Source organism: Oryzias melastigma, linkage group LG12, assembly GCF_002922805.2.
Source record: "Oryzias melastigma strain HK-1 linkage group LG12, ASM292280v2, whole genome shotgun sequence".
In the NCBI taxonomy this organism is placed as follows: Eukaryota; Metazoa; Chordata; class Actinopteri; order Beloniformes; family Adrianichthyidae; genus Oryzias; species Oryzias melastigma.
In genome coordinates this window covers 21,534,879-21,556,679 of record NC_050523.1, presented here as the reverse complement: position 1 = coordinate 21,556,679, position 21,801 = coordinate 21,534,879, and the positions used below count along the sequence as shown (strand labels likewise).

Below are 21,801 nucleotides of genomic sequence, written 5' to 3'. Positions count from 1 at the left end.
GATGACTTGGTCCCACCTCTGCTGATTAAATTATAAAGAAATTACTTACTTGGATACAAGCTTAGATTTGATTAGATTACTTTTTGATAATTTAATTCTGTTTAAGAGAAAATGGAATTATCACTAATCTTAGAGAAATTTCCTGTGAGTGCTGCTAGAATCAGAAATATCAGCCGTGAATTCAAAACTTAAAGAAGAAGCTCTGATTTCGTCTACGTGAGAGATGCTCGTCTCTCTGTCAAAAGCTGCAGACGCTTCTAATGTCTTTGAAATCCTTCAGGATTCAGCCTCAGATAAAAGGCGGGTAACCAATAAAATGTACAGATCCTGTAAACACTGAACTGTGTCAGAAATTTTGCACAGCTAGCACACACGGTTTGGCTCCTAATTGATTCTTTTGTTTCACCCTGAACCCCATCAGCATGAAGCTGCGCCCACATTATTAGCCCGGGAAGGCAGGGATGGAGAAACGGGCAGACAGAGCTTAAAGAGATATAGCGGATGAGGAAAGATAACGAGGAGGCCAAAGTACCAAAGTAGGATTAGCAAAAAGGGTGAATAATAGGGAGCAAGTGTGACTGCAAATACAGTCGCCCATCAAGTGGGAGTGAAAATGGGGCAAGGAGTGGAAATAAGCGAATCATATGCTGGAACTTATCCTCCCTGCTCACCAAAAGGAGCGGCTCTGCAGCTCCCGTTTGATTTGCAGGACTCCAGGTAGCCACAGGGAGATGGGCGGGCATTTTCTTCACGCTTCACAGGCTCTTGGCTCCACCTAACTGGCCACACCGGCCACCAGTATCATAAACTGGTCCCACTATGGTGCTTTGTCAATTTGCTGTGACTAATCCAGCAGGGGTCCCACGTTTTTTCACCCTAATTAAAAGAGGATTAGAGAAGATGGACCAAGGATCTGGACCAAAACGCAGAGCCATCATCCTCCTCCCCCCTCGTCCTCCAGGATAACCAAACTTACTCAGATTGTTTGCAGTTTATGTGCATGCCAGCCCCTTAACCCATAACGCACCAATGAACCGTGCATCATCGGCGCTGCCGGTTTCCTTTTTAAAAGTCCTTTCCAGAGATAAACCAGTCTGATCATTATTTGATGTTAAAGCAAGGGGAGAAGAAATCCAAATGGAAATCAAATCTTTATTTGCACACTCACTTTAGAGATTTGAAAATGATCCAATGAGTGTTGTAATTGTAAATAAAGGGAAAAAATTAAAGAAAAACTTACAAGGAAAAATTCCATTACAGATTTCTTGGGCAGTTTAAAAACTTATTTAAATGTTTTGTCATAAAGGAACTGGAAAGACTCAAAAATAATTTTCCATTAATGTCATCTTCCAAAAAAACAGAGTAAAATATGATGTTACAGCTTGTTATCCCACTAAATTTAAGGGGAAAAATAGCTAAAAGTTATTGTGTTCCTTGAGATATAGGAATCCATAAGGTAAGTGTAGTATTATTATTAATATTTTGTAAATTTTCAATTGTAAATAAAGAAGTCTAAAAATTCTCTAAATCAAAGGATGCTGCATAATCATGCAGTAAAAAATAACTACTGAAATAAAGCAGCAATAGTTTGCATTTTTTTTTAATGAACAGGTCATTTTAGTTTTTTGGAATGTCTTTTTTTTTAATTACTGAGACTGCCTCACCTTAGTTTTTCTTGTAAAGTGTCTTAAGATTAAAATACTTACCAATACCAACACTTGTTCGTTCTGAGATTAATAATGGCATCTCGTACCTCCTCTACAGTCATGCTGCTGTCGCAAAGTTTCAGGTGAATTTCTGTGTTAATGCTACATTGTTTAATGGAGTCACAAGTTCTATTATCAGAGTTGATAGATGTATAAGTGTTGCAGTAAAAGTCAGAGCAAAAAGACATAATCCGTTTATGGTCGGTAATTAGTTTGTCATTAATTTTGAGAGAATCTATAGAGGAGTTATTAAGTTTAGATTTTTTTTATCCAAAGAAATTGAAGAACATTGTTCTCCCTCTTCATCATTTTAATTACAGAATGAGTGTTGTTGAAGGAAAAAAGAAGAAGCCGTCACTTTATTTTTAAGCTATCCTTAAAGTGAAAATTAAAATACTTTTATTTTGAAATATGAGTCATATTTGCTTCCAAACAAATGCTTTAAATAGGCTGTATGATAACAGATCATTTTGCCCTGAGTTCTTTGTTTATTAGTGTATAGCAACTGGATAATCTCTTGCTCGTCCCAGGGCCCGTTTCAAGAAGCAGGTTATGTTGAAACTCTGAGTTCATGAACTCCAAGTTAATGAAAACTCTGAGTTTCTGGTTTCAGAAACAGAGATAACTTAAACCCGTGAAAGTGGGTTAAACCAAACTTGTTTCATGAAGCGGGGTAGGTTGAACTCAGAGTTCATCACTATGACAACTGACTCTGTGAACATAACCTGGTCTGGAGCAGGTTTCCTTCAGGAAACTCAGAGTTCCCTGCGGACTCCGCCCCTTCCTAAAGTGAAGGATGTTCAAAAAGGACTTCCTCATTTACATTTAGAGAACATTCACATTAGAGACTGCACGTTTCCACCAAAATAGCATGTCCATTCATAGAGGATCCCGCAGACGAGGAGGCTGGATTAATCTGGAGGGAATGTCATTTACGTCGAGGGAAGATTTTGAGACCACGAGTCGATTGACTGGCGCTTCCCAATTCATTTTTATTTGAGCCATTTCAGTCAAAAATGCTGTTTTTGGTCAGAAAAGGAGAATTTAACTGGCGATCTAGTTTAGTTTTTGTCTTTTCCTCTTTTTAAACTCTTAACAATGGAAATCTTTAAACCGTAAACACTGGAGACGCCTTTCAAAAGATCTACCATGCTGAGAGAGACATAACAAATGTTAGTGTGGTGGTGAGCGCAGTCGCCTTCCAATACAGAGTTTGGGGGTTTGTGTTGCGGCTGAGGAGAAGTTTTAATTTAATTCTTGAGAATTAAAATGAAATAATACTTATTTCAACATATTTTAGGCATCTACAGTGTTTCTTTTTTGCACGACAAGTGACAAAATGACATTTTTGACATTATTTAGTTCTTATCCTGAATTGAAATGATTCAAATGTAGTCGTACGCATTAACTCTGAAGCTATTTTCTCTCTGTTTTGCAGCTGCAGTTCTGTTGCTCTTTTTGTGGAAATTGTGCTCGTAGTCGGCATATGCTTGTAGGAGCACATCAATTTCTGTCGCCGTGAAGTATAAAACCTGAAAGGTGTTTGTTCCCGTTACCACGGTGAATCGTAATCTTTTTTCTCCATTGATCAGGGTTTTTTATGGTCGCAACGCTCGCATCTGATTCTGAGTCCAACAACTCAGAGTTGATTGAACAAACTTTTTTCAGCTGTTCTGAAACTGAAAACTCTGAGTTTGCAAACTCTGAGTCTGTCAACTCTGAGTTCAGGTTTGAACTTTGAATTTGTTAAACCTGCTTCTTGAAAAGGGTAGAGAGACCACTTGGTTTTTTCCCAAAAAGTAGGCTAATCCTTGGAGATGAGTTCATGTTACTGGCCTATGCTATGGAAAATCAACCTTTTGAGCTTGTAAGTGTTTAAAATGTTCATTCCTCACCATAAAGAATCCCAAAGTGGTGTTTAGATCTGCTCACATATGTCTGAGAAGTCCTCTGAAAACCTGCACTCTGAGCACCAGCCCCAGGAAAACGAGAGGATCCTCATGAGCTGATGTCACAAAGTGAAAAGGCTAACACAAACAGTTTCATTTTAACTTCACAACACCGAATATCTTCCAATTTTGTCCTGTGTCCAATATCCACCGGGTCTAACTGTTCTTCATGACTTTAGACAGCAGTTTGCATTAGTGACGGACTCTGTTAAGACCCTCCATCCCCCATGTTGTGCACAGTCGTGCAGACGCCAGGTGTGCTTGTGTTGTGATGACCAAGCGTCTAAACTTTGCGTGGTGTCTCAGAACAGGCACAAAGAACATTCTGCTGAGGAATCTGCACCACGTTAATTCTAAACATATCTGAGATAAAATGCTACAGAAAGGGAGCAAACGATATCCTAGCGGAGGTCTTTAGAAAAGATGGAAAGGTGTTTCCATGAAAACGAAGAGGATTTCTCATACAGAGCCAGCGCTAATCACAACATAACACAATGTTCTCCTTTCAATAAATCCTGAAAGGCTCATCTGGTGTTGTCTGCATTTCTTGACCAAATTTCACTGCAAAATGAACCAATTAGTCATCACCAATTTGTTTGTGAACAGCTGGACTACTAAAGGCAGAAACACAATATGCACTTCTATATTTTCAAACATTTTGATGTTTTATTTTCTGGACCAAACACAGCTGAGACCAGCTCTAAAATGACGTCATGAAAAGGGCTCCACCCACGAGGAGCGAAAGGCGGAGCCTCAGAGATCGAGGCGCCTTACTTCCAGGTAAGAAATAGTTCCTAAAAATAACTCACACTTCACAAATAATTTGTTCTTTCGTGTCCCAAAGGTGATATGGATATAGCTTCCTCTGAGAGGCTTAAGAAAAGCATGGTATAGGCCTTTTATAGCTGTGACATATTTTCTCCTCTGGTCATTGAACACTCCAAAGGAATTTCAGCACTCCCCACGGCAACATTGGAATGGGGGCAGGCTATAAATGTACCCTGCACTTCTGACCCTAGTTGGTACTAAGATGGGTGTGGTTCATAATCTTTTACTTATTTATTTTAAGGGGGAAGGGGTCCTAAATAAATCAAAGTGCCAGTCCAATTAAATTTTGATCTATTGTGAAAGTGTTCCTAGTAGTCTTTTGATTACTGCAATGAAGTCATTTTAGCAAAATAAAAAAAAATAAAAAATAAAACTTTGTTGTTTTATGGGATATAGTTTTGGCAGAGAGGCAGGAGTTTATTAATTATACATTTTGAGTTGTGGGCAGGACTTTTGGCAAGAAGAAATCCCGCCCCCATTCCCTTCCCCCACTGAGATCCCCATGCAGGGAGCTTGTGGCTCCTAGTGTATTTTCTCCATTTGAAAAAAAAAACACAGTTTTTTTGCATTTTTTTGTCTGCCTTCATTCAGAATAATTTGAATGAGAAAAAAGGAACATTTGCTTTGTATAACTTCTCCATCATCAGAAAAATGCTGAGAACATATTAAAAACAACACAATTGTGATAGGCTTGTGCCTTCATACCTGTTTATATATATATATATATATATATATATATATATATATATATAAATTCGTTCATGCAAAGTAGCAGTTGAGCCAAAAAAAAAGTAAATGTTGACATCATCCTGACTGATGGTGGTGCAATCATGTATACATACATGATGCTGTACAGTACTACATGAATCATATTTCATGTCATTTTTTCAAATTATATCTGGAAACAATAGTGCTAATACATAAACCTCTTTACGTTCTTTTGTTTTGAAAATAGGTACTTCGTTTTACTTACTAGCCCATATTACGCCTTTTTCTTTCTACGTCATAGCGCCTTCGAGTTAAAATTCAGGGCAAAGGGGGCGTCGCAGGCATTCTGCAGTTGTTTACGGTGCGGCCCCTCTCACGTTAAACTCAGTCAGTCACTGACACAAACTCTGTCCGCCTGCAGCATGAATCCAGAGAACGAAGTTGTTCCAATGAGGGAATCCAAAAACCGGGAGGGACAATCAGGTAAAAGTTCTTCATCATGTTTTTAAATGTAGTTGAATTGGTTAGATGCAAGCAACCTGTACAGTCTTTGGTAGCTAAATCATATGACGCTGTTAATCCGAATGTAATAGATAAAACAGAAAAACAAAAATTAATAAAGGCGATACAATGTATTTTTTTTTTTTTTTACCTAGAATACCAATATTGGGGTGTAGCATTGAAGGTGAACGCTAGCTCATTGTTTCCTCGCGGCAAGCTAACGGTCCAAGATGCTGAGCTAACACGAGCGGCCTTCTAAGACCAACCAAATGTTTCTCACGTTCCGGAATAATATTAATAATATGAGAAAGCGAAGGCTTGTAAAAAGTGCAGTTGAATGTTTTCAATGTTTTCGTCTTTGTGTTGTTCCGAGTGAGTTGTGTCCACTACGAACCCTCCGTCCGGAATGCGTAGAATTTAGTCACTCAAAGATTACTATTTATCTTGAGTCTTTCTCAGATATGAATGGGCATACCGTTATTCCTGGGGAGGGAAAAGAATGCCACACCCCTTCTCCATCTCAAACAATTATGTCACTACGCTGTTGCCGTAGTTTTGATCGGGGGAAAAAAAAGAAAGAAAAAAACAAAACAAAAACATTGTACAACATTGTAGTAAAGCGTTTCCGACATGTGTGACCGCTGTCTATGCAATAGCTTTACTGTTTAATTGCGTTTTGACTTGTAACTTTGTCTGTTGGTCCAGGTAGCCCTGGTTTTGAAGAGGATGGAGGTATGAATCTTAGCCATGCATTGATTTCATGTACTTATACTCAATATTAGCATCTGAAGTCCTTAAGGTTCATCGCTGGATGAAATGGCACAAGTATATAAAGTTTTACTGAAGAAAAGGCATATTTTTGACGCATGGATGGTGTATAAATTAAGTTTTCTGTGTTTTGTGTGTTAATATCTGATATATTTATGGGTTGTATCCCTTGACTGTATATGAGAACTGGACCAAGTGAGTGTGACCAAAGAAGACAGCTTACTTATGCTTCATTTCCACCGAGTGGTTCAGACTGGACTGGATTGGGCTGGACCGGACTTTTTAGCGTTTCCATTACCAAATAGACCCGACAAGCAGGTACATTTTTAGACCCGCGTTGGTCGTAGGTCCATTGGGAAAATAGAATGGACCCGAAGGGCGGAGCTTCTGTCGTCACACAATGTAACCCATTGATTGGTGGAAAGGTTTTACTACAGCAGGAAGCTGTACATACAGTATTTTACTTATTTGCGGGGGTTGCGCACGGTCACACACGCACACACACTAGTTCCCATCTTTGTGTCTCCTCGACCCCTGCGGCTGAAGAATGTTTGACACCGATCCAAACTCATCAGAAACACTTCTGATCTGCTTTAAAACACATTTATTGAAGAACATTGGAGTGTTGATCAACATGAAGAGACTTTTTCCTTTTTAATTCAGAACAATAGACTGTTCTGCAGCGCAGCCCCAGATTATAACGATCCTCCGTTTCTGAGTCACCTGATGCAGCTTCTCTTTCACTGTTTTGACACGCAGCTTCGTCATCAGTCTATGGACTTTCATGGTCCAACACTCAATGGAAACGCTCACTCAAAATGCCAGGACTATTCAAGTCCGGTCCGGCCCTATCCAGTCTGGTCTGGACCACTCGGTGGAAACGAGGCATTAAGAGTTGGCCCTTCTGGACGGGGTGAGCGGCCCCTGCCTTGCTTCCCCATGCTTGGCACTGCTGGGTGGTGGTGGCCTGCTCTTCTGGGGTTGGGGGGCTCTCCGGGGGCGGGGCCCTGCATTGGCCCTCCTGGTGCGGAGGGGGGAATGCTCTTCTGGCTGGGCTGGGGCCTGTACTCTCTGTGTTCCTGTGCCTTCCTGCTCTTTGGTGTGGGAGGCCTCTGCGGCGGCCCTGCGTAGCCTGGTCTGGGTGTTTGGCAGGATTTCCCGAGGTGCGCATTCTCTCCAAGGCGCCATGGTGGGGGTCCGGGCTGCTGCCCCGACGGGGGGTCTTGGCGTGGGGATGGCCGGGCGCTCTACCCCTGAGTACATTCCATTATTATCTACATTTGGACATCATAAACACTCACCTGAGCACTAATGATATGTGTGTTTGTATTGCTTTCTATGATTAAGTGACTGTGAGCTGCAGTTATATTGTGTACATTTTGACTAGTTTAAATGTGGATGTGTGCGTAACTACAGAGTGTGTGTGTGTAGACAGGCCCCGCCCATTCTAGTTTGCTACTTAGTCTTGGTTGTCCTACGATGTCGCTTCCCTCTGCTGCCATCTTCTTTTTCTCTCTAAACCCCCCTCTTCCCCCCACCCCCCTCTTCTTCTTTTCCGTCTGGCCCCCCAAAAAATGGTCAATATAAATAAAGTTTTTATGACTGTATATGAGAACTGGACCAAGGGAGTGTGACCATAGAAAATTGCTCACTTCAGGATCCAATGGAATGAAGTCAATTCAGTTGCCTTTTTTTCCCCCAATACCGACTGTCATTGTCCCTTTGACTGTACGTGAGAAGTGGACTGAGCAAGTGTGACATCACCTGTAGAAAACAGCTTTCTTCTGACTCCAACGAAATGAAGCGAATTCTGTTAGAGCCATAAGCCTCAACTTTCTACCATCTTACCATCACTCTGATCCTGTTTTGATCCATTCTAAAAGTTTTGCTAGAGGTCTTTGGATGGCTCAGTGGACTGGTTGTAAGGCTGCCACGCAGGACACCGAGGTTCAATCCCCAGAGCGTGCATTGAGCTTAATCTAGTGTGGGTCTTTAGGCAAGACCCTTGATGCTGCTCTTTATTTGGAACTTAAGGAAGCGAATTTTACTTAAAAATGAAAAGTTTCTGTAGTAATTCATTAGAAATTCAACTCTGAGTTGTGGGCGGGACTGTTAGTATGGAGTAAGCCCGCCCCAATTCTCCTCTGCATTGTTTAGAGCAGCAGTAGTTCATTAGAATTTTGCTTTTTTGGTTGAGGGCAGAAACATTGGCACTGAGCAACTCAAACACCATTGACTGTAGATGGAGAACAGGACAGATCGAGTTAGACGTCACCCATAGAAAATGAGTTGCTTCTGGTTTAAACTAATAGTTCCAACATTTCTGTCACCATTTTCCATGATATATCTATCTCCATAACCAGAGGTCCTCAGTAAACCGTGATTGGTCTGAAGCTGTGATTGGTCCGCGTCGGTCTTGGTCTACAATTCTATGACAACAGTTCTCTGATCATGTTGGAAGGCCACGCCCCTTCCACTGAAAGCAGGCTCAGGAGAATCTGTCAATGAAATGCTTTAAACTTTTGATGCAAAACCATTTGGTTTTATTGAGGCATCTGATTGGTCAGTTTATAACTTGAAAAACTTGCAATAAAGAAAACAATATCATGAAAAAAAAGAAAATATAGCAGAGCAAGAATGGTTATTCTGACCAAAATGACTGAGTAATAGCTGCTTTTTTCTCTATAGAAGTCCATGGGATCTGTGGGTACTTCCTGTTTTAAACGGGATGGGAGGAGTCACTCAGTCCTGCTGTCATACACGGGCAATGGTTGTATTCCAATCTTACCACCAATAACTTTATTTCCTCCCGTGTCTGTACTCTGACCCACAGATTTCCAAAATGAGGACTCCAGCGCTGGCATGTGTGGCTGCTTGCTGGTCGCCATGTCCGTCCTCCTCATGCTGGTGACACTGCCCCTTTCTATATGGATGTGCATCAAGGTCAGTCTCCCGCCACTTACAAGCACAGATCAGAGGAAAAACACAAAGCTGAATCAGTGCGGGGCTTCAGCAAACCTTCCAGTGCTTTCTCTCTGCAGATCGTAAAGGAGTATGAGCGCGCCATTATCTTTCGCCTCGGGCGCATTGTGAAAGGTGGAGCCAAAGGACCAGGTAGGAGGCTTTGAAACTTAATTTCTGTTTTATAAAACTTTTAACAAAATACATGACGAGGAGCTTCTCACAAACACATTTACTTTAAAATCCAGTTATCAAAGCAGAGATAAAACAATGAGGACAGAAATAGGATAGATAGAAATAAGCAAATAAAAATGTCAGACGAGTTGTTTTTATCTTTTCAATTCATTACTTGTTGACATGATTTGAAATGCTACTTAAACAATGTAGATCTCCTTTCATATTTTCTAAACAAAAGCCAGTGTTTAGACAGGAAGGATGATGATTGTTAACAGATGTGGGAAGCTCACTTCTGCAAGGTGGGAAATAGAGAAACATATAACTGATTAAAGAAATACAGGATTATGTGCTGTTCTACTCTGTAATTTGGGAAAAGTCTGTCAGGATGGGCGTACACAAAAAGAACCTGTTTGAACCTGTCTGGCCCCTAAATATCAACTAGGGGGCCGCAAATGGCCTGCGGGCCGCTAGTTTGAAACCCCTGCTTTAGATAATAAAAAAGCTGGTATATTTAATTACTTTAAAAAAGTATTTAATGCAATAAATCATATAATTCTTACTTAATTAACCACATCGATATTGAATTAGATCATGGAACTAGATAAAAGGTTATTTATCTAACTTGAAGAGTTCGGCATGTTCATATCGGTTAACATTACTTTTGGTGTCCCTCAGAGCTCTGTTTTAGGACCAAATTAGTTCATTATGAAGCTCAGATTTTCAACTGTTGGAGGGTTGGAAAGTAAAGCTGTCCAGAACCTGCTAAATCGGTTCAGGAAATCTTAATTCAGCCTCTTCTGTAGGAAAAACATAAAAAGGTGCAACACTGGAGAGCTCAGCTTGACATAGGGCAGCATTCCTGAGCTGCCCGAAAGGTCAGTTGCGTTTATGGGCAACCTGCAGGGACATGCACAGGATTTTTCATGGGCTCAAAGTTGGAGAAGGACAACAAAAACGTGTTTTTTTGTGTTCGTTTTTTTATCCTTTAAATAACAAATTAACAAAAATTTAAATATATATACATGTATTAGGAAATAACTACTCAGCTATATGACCCGTGTTAGTGAAGGTGATACAAGTGTAATTTTGTATGTAAACAATTTATTTTCATAGACTTGGAAAACATCCAAAGCATTAAAACACTGGAGGCTTTTGATTTTGGTTCATGTTGATCTTCTACAGCTGTTTTCATTTCTCCTCATTGTCTTCAGCGTATAAAAGCGTCTGGTTTTCAGTTCTACATTGTCTGATCATCTTCTTTTCTTCTTTTTATTTCTCCACAAGTTTTTTTCCTATTTTAGTTTATTTATTAAATTATTCCACCACCAAGCCCAGTTTCCTGCATTTTCCTGGTTTTGACAGTTGAACCCAAAGTGACTCTTGTTCTAAATTCACAGCTAGCTAAACTCTCTTTTGCATCTTGTCCTCTAAACACATGATTTTGTTATGATTTCAAAGATTTTAATACAAAAAAAATGAAACAGAATTTAAAGAAGGCATTTTGAATCCAAAAATATGACTTCAAACAGATGAATTTAGTTTTAAACCTGTAGTGAAGAAGCTATAAACTCACCATAAATGTAGTTCTTTTATTTTGAAAATCCCCATGGTGTTTTATTTTGTACGTACTACCTAACTTCCTTTCCCTGCAGGATCTGTGTTCTGACTTGATGCTCTGCGCTCAGTTGTCTGGCTGAAGTAGAAACAGACTCCTGGACTAATCTGAGATATAACCTCATTTAAGCTCGTTGAATCAGCGGACTGTGACGAGTTAAACCAGAACTCACAGGTTCTTCACTGTCACATCTCTTCAGTTCTCTGAGGAGCAGCAAAAGTTTCTCTCTCTCTATTTACCTGAGTTTGAGTGGAGTCGAAGTACAATAGAACACTGGGGGGTTTTTCTTATATCACTCACAAGAGTTAATTAATACAAATAAAAACTTAAAAAAAATAATAAATAAAAAAAACTGGGCTCAAGGGCATTTTTAATTACGAGGCAAAAAGGCAGGTGCTCAAGCACCCCTATAAGGATATATGTGCACGTACCTGGGAGCCTGAGGTGTGGTTGGTGTTAGCCAAGGAGTTCTGTGGGGATCATAGTCATTCTAACAAAACCAGAACCTCTAGAGTTGACAGCAGATGATTGTCCAGTCAGAGAAAAAGCCAGTGTAATGTCAGACTTCTTTGTGAGTGTACAACTTGTTTCGTATAGATACTACAGTATCACTCTGGTATTGAGTGGGCCGCTCCTTCAAAGGGAAGCCGGCATTGATCGTGGTGTGCTGAGCTTCATCTGGAGATTGAAGTGAGGGATTTCATTTGCGATGCAGTCCATTTACTCAGACTTGATGGCTTATTTTCTTAACATGCTTAATGACTTGGTTGCCACGGCAACTGGGGTGCTCAGAGAGGAGTTTGGGGAAATAATGGACTGAACAGAGCAGTTCTGTGGTTTGCTGCTCAACCTTTTGCCCTGCAGTAGACCTGCTCTGCAATGATATTTGTGCATTAGAGTCATACTCTAAGTCACTTCCATTGATGTGAGCAGAAACTTAAATGCTGCCTTCTTATTTCTGTGCTTTCAGAAGTTGAATGAGAAACTTTTAAAGATTTACCATGGTGATTGGATTCAGCATTAAGCCATCAGCCTTTTCTGAAAGTCTTTTGATATCATTTGCACTTGGACTGTCTGTCTCCATAAGACTATAAGTGTCTGATCATTGTTAGCGCAGACGCTTCAGCATCAGAATCACTGTTTACTTTTTAGATGTGATCAACTGGTTTGCTGTGCCAAACAGCACAAATGCAAACACATTCACACAGCGCAGAGCTGCACTTGTTCTTGTTTGAAACTCTGTTCCTCATTAACTCTGTAAAATGTTCACTAGAGTGCTTTCTAAATAACTCTAACTCCTTGTCACACAGCCTCATGTGACCAGAACTTCTTTTTCAGGTGTCCTTTTTGAGAGATGAATGGACTTGGCAGCTTCACGTTGGAAGGTTTACACCTCCGTTATTATCCGTTATACCATGATCCGGGTGAATACTCGATTCTGATTGGCTGCTGGGTGTGGATTAAAAAGTGATAATCCACAGGGATAATGCACACCTAAAAGAAGAAGTTCTGGTTATAAAGCCCAAATGTTCTGTGCAAAACAAACTTTTTGAGGTGAACTCTCTCTCTGAACTGATGCTTTATTTAACTTATCATGACAATCACTGTTTATATCGCTTTCCTTTGCTGCTAAAGTCAAGGTCAGTGCCGGTTCAGCGATGCCTTGTCATGCTACCGTGACAACACGCCGCATCACGAATCAAATAGTCCGCTTTTGTGAACCAAAGACATACCAAGTATAAAGTACTAACTATTAATAGATTTATATGTTTTGTAAGTGACCATGTTAGGGGGATAATGCCCTCGTTTATTGAGATATTTTAGTCTGTGCTAATGTCATAAGTAAATTGTTTAAAAGTTCAGCCTGATTTTCCCAAGAGCTTAGCCAATGGCATTGAGGAGAACAGAGGGGATCCTGGGAATGAAGTCCTAAGAGTCACGCAAGTCTTTCTTTCCCAGCTGTTCTCCTTCGGCCCAGGAAAGAGGAACAGAAGCCGGTCACTGAAGTCCCTGTAGAACCTTCACTTAGGTGATAAAGATGTTTAGAACTGGGTTGGTTCCACCTGTTAGACTGTGTTGGTTCTCCACCTGTTATCTTTTTTTTGTGTTTGAAAAAGTTTGAAGAAAATGTTCCCCTCAGGAGGCTTCATTTCCACTCACAGTGCAATTCAACAACTTTCTTTGTCTGATTTCCTTTTTCCGCCTTTATCTGCAGTGTCTTTTAGCAGACCCCCGGGACAACACAGGGTTAATTATAGACGTTCCTTACATTCTCCACGAGCTGTTTGCCAAAGCTGAAATACTCGTAATACTCAGCTCTCTGAGTACACACACTCGCTGTTTGCAATCCTCAGCGTGTTTACATTTGTTTGATCTGATTCTGCTTTGTAAAGACTGTTTTTATGGAGTAAGGGTGCTTTGGAGCACAGATCTGATGTTGTACTTTTTGGTGACCAGATGTGACATCACTAAGAGCAGGAAGACCGCGGTCGTCTTCATTCCTCCTCCTGAACAGATGGTTTGAATCTCACCATTTAAAATCACAACATCCGGGCAGGAAATGTGGCCAACTCCTCTTTAGCTGCGGTGGTATTAATGTTCGCTAAATGCTTGCACACCTAGCACATGTCTGTTTCACTCAGGCACATGCCGGTTCTTGTTTGACGCTCTAATTCAATTACAGCGACTCCAAAGCAGCTAATGAAAGCTGCAAAGATCTGCAGCTTTGCGCGGCAGCCTGCACAGCTGCAGTCGTCTGAGCGGAGTTTGACTTGGCCTGCTGCCGCGCTTTCATTCATCCTGGTGTTTTCAAACATTCGCGTGAAGCCTCCTCATTATTGTGTTTACTCTAGCTTTAGTCTTTATTGAAACGGCTTGCGCTCCTGTGCTTCTGCAGGCTTGTTCTTCATCCTGCCGTGCACCGACAGCTTCATCAACGTGGACATGCGCACCATCACCTTCGACATCCCGCCGCAAGAGGTGTGTGTCACTCCGCCTCCTGCTCGCCTGCTCTTGTTGTCTAATTGGAATGATGTTTCCCTTTCGCCAAGATTTTGACCAAAGACTCCGTGACGGTGAGCGTGGATGGAGTGGTGTACTACCGGGTCCAGAACGCCACGCTGGCCGTAGCCAACATTACTAATGCCGACGCTGCCACCCGGCTGCTGGCCCAGACCACCCTGCGGAACGTGCTGGGCACCAAGAACCTGTCGGAGATCCTGTCTGACCGTGAGGAGATCGCACACAGCATGCAGGTAGAGTATTTGTGTGAATGCTTAGTAAGCACAAATATTTAAGTCTTCAAATGTCTAAATCTGAAGTCGATTAGCAACAAGCCTTTAAACATATTCATGGGCTGTTTTAATCTTTAAAGTAAGGATTTAAAGTTTGGAGTTAACCTAATATTTTAGCAACATGCTATTGTTTTTGGCTCATGTGTATTCTAATGGGGGCGAGGGGGGTCTCTGTATTTGTGGATTTTACGTGTCTCCGGTCCCCAACCCCCGTGAATAAGGACAAAAACTGTATGTAAAGAATGTATTATTCTTGAGAAGAAGAATACAGGCAAAAAGAGGACAAAACTGGTTGATAAAAAAGTGCTGATCGGACGCTTGTTATTGTCGTAAAACCTTTCTGACAATTAGTGGGTTACATTGTGGGACAACAGAAGCTCCGCCCTCAGGGGTCCATTTCATTTTTCTATGGACCTACAACCAACAGAGGACCAGAAATGGTACCAGTCGGTCCTGCTTAATGGGTCTATTTTGTAATGGAAATGCTCCAAAATCCAGTCCGGCCTGGTCTGGACCGCTCAGTGGAAACAAGTCATTAGTATTACTTGGAATTTTTTCAAGCCAGAAAACAAGCTACCAATACTTGCAACTTGGTCCCCCTGCAGTGCAGCTATGTGGGATCCAGTTCTGATCTCACCTGAAGGATTAATGACGTGAAACACCTTCACTTTCTGACTGTTCCTCTGTCTGACTCAATAAGGCAATCTGCATCTTCAAATACAGATGAAAACATTATTATTATTATTATTATTTTTTTTGGTGGTGTTTTTATTATGTTCTCGTGGCATTTTTCTCATGACACAAGACGAGTTTAAATTTGCATTTATAAATATTTCTTTATTCAAATTGTGGTAAACCCAGAAGCAGACAAACAAACGTCTTTGGAAAAAGATCTTATTTATGACGTAGAAATTACGCAGCTCACAGCTCCATTCTGATGCTTCCACTTTCTGAAAAAATAGATCCATGAACGTCTTTGTTATAGGGTTACTTCCACGCCAACAGTCATGCCCACAACTCTGAGATAAAAGACCACTGGGAACGCTTTCACAATAAATCAAAAGATGATCGGAGGAGGACTTTAAGCAGAACAATCAAAAGCAGAGCTTCATTCTGGGGTTTTCAAACGTTTTTAGTTCATTTCAAATTGGGCTAATATGCTTCCATTTTCATATAGAAGCAGTGCAAAGTTTTCATGAAATATCACAGAAAAAAGACATGTATTGAATTTAAGTTTAAAAAAAAAAAAAGGGTTAACGACAGATCAGAGCTGAACAACTGGCGTAATTTAAGATGAAGAAAAGTAGCAGAAACTGAAATAAGAGTTCTTTCCAGTCAAAGTGATTGCATGTCTGAACGCTAATGCTGAACCTGTCTGGCTCCTGCAGAAGCTGGACTTTCATCTGGCTGGGTTAGCTCCAGGCTAAAGTCAGCTGTCAGCATCTTACCTGTTTTCAAATCTGTGTCAAGGCTGTTTGAAACTCCTATGTAAAAACACAGCTTTTACATTGCTTTGGCGCTTAATTATTGATTTTTTTTTCCTTTTTTCCATTAAAGTTTTACTTTCAGTTTATGCTGAGCCGCTGTACCAGATGAAATATTAATGGATTATCTTAAGGTTTGTTACTGATCAAGAGACTGCTGCAATCATAGAAATTCCCCAAAGGCTGCTAAGAGATGATTCATCCCATTAACGTCTGTTTGTGCATCTTGAAGGAAGAGATCTCTGTCTCTTACCAGCGTCGATCGGAGGTCTATGTTCTTGCCATGACATGTGTGTGCAGCTGCCGAGCTGAGAATGACAACAATTTTAATTGGTGTGTCAAAACGAAACCATGGCCAGGCGAGTACAGGCTGTCACAGGCTTGTTTGCACGAAAAATCTGATAACTCTCCTGCATACTTTTGTGTCAGGAGACACTGAAAATGTGGAGAAGGTGAAAGGAAATAGAACTAGGAAAGTTGCTTTACCTGTGATAATTCTAGTGTTGAAGCTTTTTGCTGAAAGTAGTCACTGAAGATGTTGAAGCTTTTTGCTGAAAATGCCATTTGCAAAATTTTAAATTTGCTAAATATTGGAAATTTTATTAAAGATCTATGAAAAGGTGCTGGAGTTGACCTGAAATTCTGAAAAATTTGTAGTGAAATTGCTAAAAAAAACCTTATGCATGCCAATTTTGCTAAAATATTTAGTGTGTTGCTTAAACATTAAGTAAACTCCAAATTAGTCCAAAAAATCTCAGTAGGTGCAGAATTTGCCAAAAAAAGCTAGCATGTTGTTTAAATACTAGCTAAACTCCAAAATAGCCTAAAATTCCTCACTAAACCAAATTATCCAAAAACATTTGCATTTTGTTAAAATACTAGCTAAACTCAAAATTAGCATAAAGCAACATAAGTATATGCCAAATTTGCAAAAAAAAAAGCTAGCTCGTTGCTTAAATACTAGCTAAACTCCAAAATAGCCTAAAATTCCCCAGTAAGCCAAATTAGCCAAAAACGTTTGCGTGTTGCTAAAATACTAGCTAAAGTTTAATTAGCATAAAACAACCTAAGTACATGCCAAATTAGAAAAAAAAAGCTAGCTCGTTGCTTAAACACTAGTTAAACTTCAAAATAGCCTAAAATTCATCAGTAAACCAAATTAGCCAAGCACATTAACATGTTCTAGAATACTAGTTAAACTTAAAAGTTCCATAAAACAACCTAAATATATGTCAAATTAGCAACAAAAAAAGCTAGTTTGTTGCTTAAATACTAGCTAAATCCAAAATAGCCTAAAATTCCTCAGTAAACTAAGTTAGTCAAAAAAGTTAGCATGTTGCTAAAATAGAAGCTTAACTCTAAATTTGAGTAAAAACCCTAGTAGATGACCAATTAGCCAAAAACTATAGCATATTGCTAAAATATTAGCTAAATTAGCATAAAACAACCTCAAAAGATGCAATTTAGAAATTTGTAGACTTTTTTTTATTCATTTCCTATGGGGTATATGTTGCTCAACACTTCAAAAACTATAAAGTTCATGATACCAAAAAGACGAGCAGTACTGTCTGAGCGTTTTGATACCAAGATTGCTGAAATCAGAGTGAAGCGGTGTTTTGTTATCTGCTGCCTGCTTCAAAACCACACCCTTGTGTCCTGTGTTTGGTCAGAGTCAGCCGAGGCAAAAATAGCAAATGTTTGTCGAGAATGGGATCAGATGTACACACAGAGCTTTCAATCGTGCTCACACACTCGGCGGTGACAGGCACACGCCCCTCCCCACACATAAACAGGAATTTCACCGACGCACGGAAATGTCCCCCACATTCACACGCTTTGGTATGTTCCAATTCTCCAAACTTCCTGCCCGCTCTGGGAGGCAATATTTATAAAAATGCATCAGCACAGGATACAATGCGAGTTTCATGTAAGAAATCAGGGATTCAACAATTACTGTGTGATCTTGTGCTATTTGTGCTCATTTTGTTCAAAACACCAGAGCTCCAGTGTTTATGTTCTTTGATTTACTGTTACTTTTTAAGTTTTAATGAGATTAACATAATTCCAGTAGATTTTGAAGGAGAAAAGCGGCTCGACGAGCCGCTTTTCTCCTTCAAAATCTACTGGAATTATGTTGATCGTGTTAACAATTGAAATTGTGTTTAAGCGTCACTGGTGTTAAAAAGTTAACTTCTTTCTTTTATGTATTTATTTTACGTTTTTGCTGAGTGTGTTTTGTCCCTGCAGTCTTCCCTGGACGACGCCACCGATGCCTGGGGGATTAAGGTGGAGCGGGTGGAGATCAAAGACGTGAAGCTTCCCCTCCAGCTCCAGAGGGCGATGGCGGCCGAGGCTGAGGCCACCCGTGAGGCCAGAGCCAAGGTCAGACAATCGGACACGCCCACTGTATGCCGAAGAGCTTCAGGTTGTCCTTTATGTAAAAGGACCGCTCCATTTACTATAACTGACAATCACCTGCAGATTTTTGTACTAGTTTTTATGTATTTTGAAAGAGGTTTCGGCATGTTTTAATGCTAATTAGTGCCCAGATGCAGACAGATTAATTCTTAACAATACCTTTGACAAAAGAGTTGGTTTCAGTTACAAAAGTATGGAAAGTTTGCTTACTTACTACAATCACACCGGGCATTTGTGCACACATCTTAAGGGGTAACCCAGGCCCGGCTCTGGGCTGCATGGCGTCCTAGGCAAAACGTAATTTTTCTATTTTTTTTCTCCTCATCCTTAAAATTTTGACCTTAAAGCTGTTCCCCAGGGCTTGTTTTGTTGCTTTTTCAACCTTAAAATTTTAAAGAAGCCCCCCCGGGGAGGGGCACAGCACCTGACAAAATTATTATGTCAAACTATAAGTATTTTATTAATGGTTTCATGTTTTGCATTTTTTTTTTACATTTTACACGAAATGAGAGGTGTGTCAAACTGTTGAAAAAAAGAAATCATCGCGATTTCCATCTAAAGCAGATGGCGCCCCAGGCGGCCGCCTAGCTCGCCTATGCTCAGGGCCGGGCCTGGGATAACCAAACCCAAAATCAACTTTTTTTGTGGCTCTTGGCCTCTATAAATTGGACTTTAAAATTGCTGTCTGTTGGTCATTGCCAAATTTTTGACAGATTAAAATAAACTTGTTTAATTCTTGAAAATAAAGTCAAAAACCATCTGTGTGCTGCCCCCTACAGGTTGAATCAAGGTATTACATTTGAATTTCGTGATTAGTCAAACCATTTAAGTCCCACGTCATGACCTGCAGCTCCAGTAAAATAACAGTCCTGTTCCCCAAGCCCCACCCCTCTGACTGGATTTTAACATTTTTGCTGTGGGCGGAGTCAGCCTCCAACTTCCCTGTTTGGTTACCCTTCAAACTATGACGTTCCCAGTTGTGTTTTAATTATGATTATGACGTGTTTAACCAAAATCCCCCAAACTAAATGTCTTAAAAATCCTAGAGTTGTAAAGAGTACCTGAAAACCATACTTGAGTAAAAGTACAGATATCTTACTGTAAAAATTACTTCATCACATGTTACAAGTCACCAATTCCAATGAGCTGGACAGGAGGAGATCACTCGGAGTGGGCTGTCACCACCCCTCTGGCGGCAGGGAAAGGAGTTCGACGTAGCGACTGCTCCTCTAGCCGAGGCGTAAGCACAGCCTCGCTTTGCAAACCTAGCAAAAACATTTATCGATCTGGCAGTTTGGCCCCAGCCATTGTGACATCACAGCAGCTCATTAGTTCAAACAGAGCGTCTTTGCGACAGCGATTTAAAAAGAGAAATACTCAGAAATGTAAAAACGAAACCATTTCTTATTATAAGAAAAATGCCGCACATTCATGTTAAAAACTCAAACGGGATTTTAGATACTTGACAAAGAGGGAGGGGCTTCTTCTTCTCTTTCTACTGTTTACTGGTGCATGCCTTCAACCCACAGTTGGAAGAAGCTTGGTGCAAAAATGCCAAATCGATGCAAATCTCTTCTTCCAGGCTTTTTCTTTCACAGCTCTGTGAATGGTCATAGATCCACTCTCAGAGAAATCCTCTGACCGTGTTTGTCCAATGAGGAAACTCATTAACTCATCTAACTTGGACTTAGGAGCTCACCTGTGTTTTCTAGAGTCCAGTTTTCTTTGGACGAGTCCTTTTTTTCCTCTTTAAACCCAGTGAATACTCCCTACCAACTATAAAAGACACAAATCAAGCTGAAGGTAGCAGAACTAAGTAAAACAGATCTGACACTCGCTGTGAGTTCTTCCTCCTCTGCCATGTGAGTTCAAGGCCGTCTTTGTTCCTGCTCTCAGGTGATCGCAGCAGAGGGGGAGATGAACGCGTCGCGGGCGCTGAAGGAGGCCTCCCTGGTGATCGCGGAGTCCCCCTCCGCCCTGCAGCTGCGCTACCTGCAGACGCTCAACACCATCGCAGCAGAGAAGAACTCCACCATCATCTTCCCTCTGCCGCTGGAGATGATGCAAGGACTCATCAAGCACTGAGGATCCTGCAGAAAAAAAAACAAAACAACCACACACTCACCCAACATGTGCCACTTAGCACTCTTAGCACCAGCAGTGCGTTCACAGCAGGCCGGTTTACCCAAAGAGTTTGTTTCAGTCGAGCAGAATCTGGCAGCTCACTTCAGCTTGTTTTACAGATCAACAAGGTTCTGCTTTATTTTTCAAAGTAAAGTGCCTGCTGGATGAGTGGCCTGCATGCAGTCACACATACACAGTAAAACACACACCTTTACTTATCTCTGAGTATGTGAGGTGTCAAAACATCTCACAGCTGTGATCATAGTGCTGAATTCTATTAGTTTTATTCCATACAGCTGCAGATACTTCATCAGGAATCCCTGAAACTTCACTGGATACTTTTTTTATTTCATGTTATCGTTTGTCCATCATCCGCTGACTTGTTGCTCATTCCAAATGGTTCCAAATTCGGTAGATTTGGGCGTCAGGAGGAAGCAGCAGTCTCCAGAGCGTCACCGTCCAGCTGCCTTCCAACTGGAGTCATTAGAGACGCCAGCTTTGGTCAGCTCTCTACCTGTTTACGATCCACCTCTAGCCTCAATTAACAGTTTATACGACCTTTTAACACCTCAATCACGTGACGCATTCCGAGTGTTCGCTCCACGCAGCAGCAGTGGTGAACGTCGGTCTGGTCGTGCCTTTTGTTTCGTCCCCCTGCTGGGGCCTCAGATGTTAACAGCCAAAAGCCTTAACTGTCTTTCTGCCATCTTTGCATCCTCACTCGGATTAAAGTCCCACTCTGATCATCTATTAATCTATTCCAAATCTGTTAAGATTATGCAGTTTTTTGCAAAAATAAAAGAAAAAAGTCCTTTTTTTAGGAGTGGTAATAGTTTATTAGAAATTCACCTCTGAGTTGTGGGCGGGACTGTTGGTATGGACTAAGCCCGCCCCCATTCTCCTCCCTGTTGCTGAGAGCTCTCTGTTTACAGCAACACATGTTCATTAGAATTTCACCTTTTAAACTGATTGGCGCAGAGCAACCCCACCCCCCTTTTTCTTCCCCATTCCTGAGAGCTCTCTGTTTACACCATTGACTGTATATAGAGAACTGGACAGAGTGAAAATGATAGAATTATTTACTTCCGGTTCTAACCAAATGAAGTCATTTCAGTCAACGTTTTACCACGATGTGTCCCTCCCCATAACCAGACGTCCTCAGTAAATTGTGATTGGTCCGTTTACATTTCTATGGCAACCACTCTCTCAGATCATGTCAGGAGGCCACGCCCCTTCCACTGAACACCGGCTCAGGAAAATCTGTCAAAT

The 21,801-nt window shown here is 40.9% G+C and overlaps 1 protein-coding gene across 2 annotated transcripts; it reads left to right on the top strand.

Moving 5' to 3' along the window:
• The first annotated feature begins 5,518 nt into the window (after positions 1-5,518).
• stom (stomatin) lies at positions 5,519-20,863 on the top strand. Of its 2 annotated transcripts, XM_024299030.1 has the most exons (8): positions 5,528-5,674; positions 6,398-6,424; positions 9,294-9,403; positions 9,502-9,574; positions 14,110-14,192; positions 14,264-14,467; positions 18,238-18,372; positions 20,305-20,863. In XM_024299030.1, exons 1-8 carry the CDS (start codon positions 5,614-5,616, stop codon positions 20,491-20,493), a joined length of 882 nt encoding a protein of 293 aa, XP_024154798.1. In that variant the 5' UTR covers positions 5,528-5,613; the 3' UTR covers positions 20,494-20,863. The 2 variants fall into 2 exon arrangements, with proteins under 2 accessions (XP_024154799.1, XP_024154798.1); XM_024299031.2 differs by lacking the exon at positions 6,398-6,424 and having other exon boundaries at positions 5,519-5,674.
• The last annotated feature ends 938 nt before the right edge of the window (positions 20,864-21,801 follow it).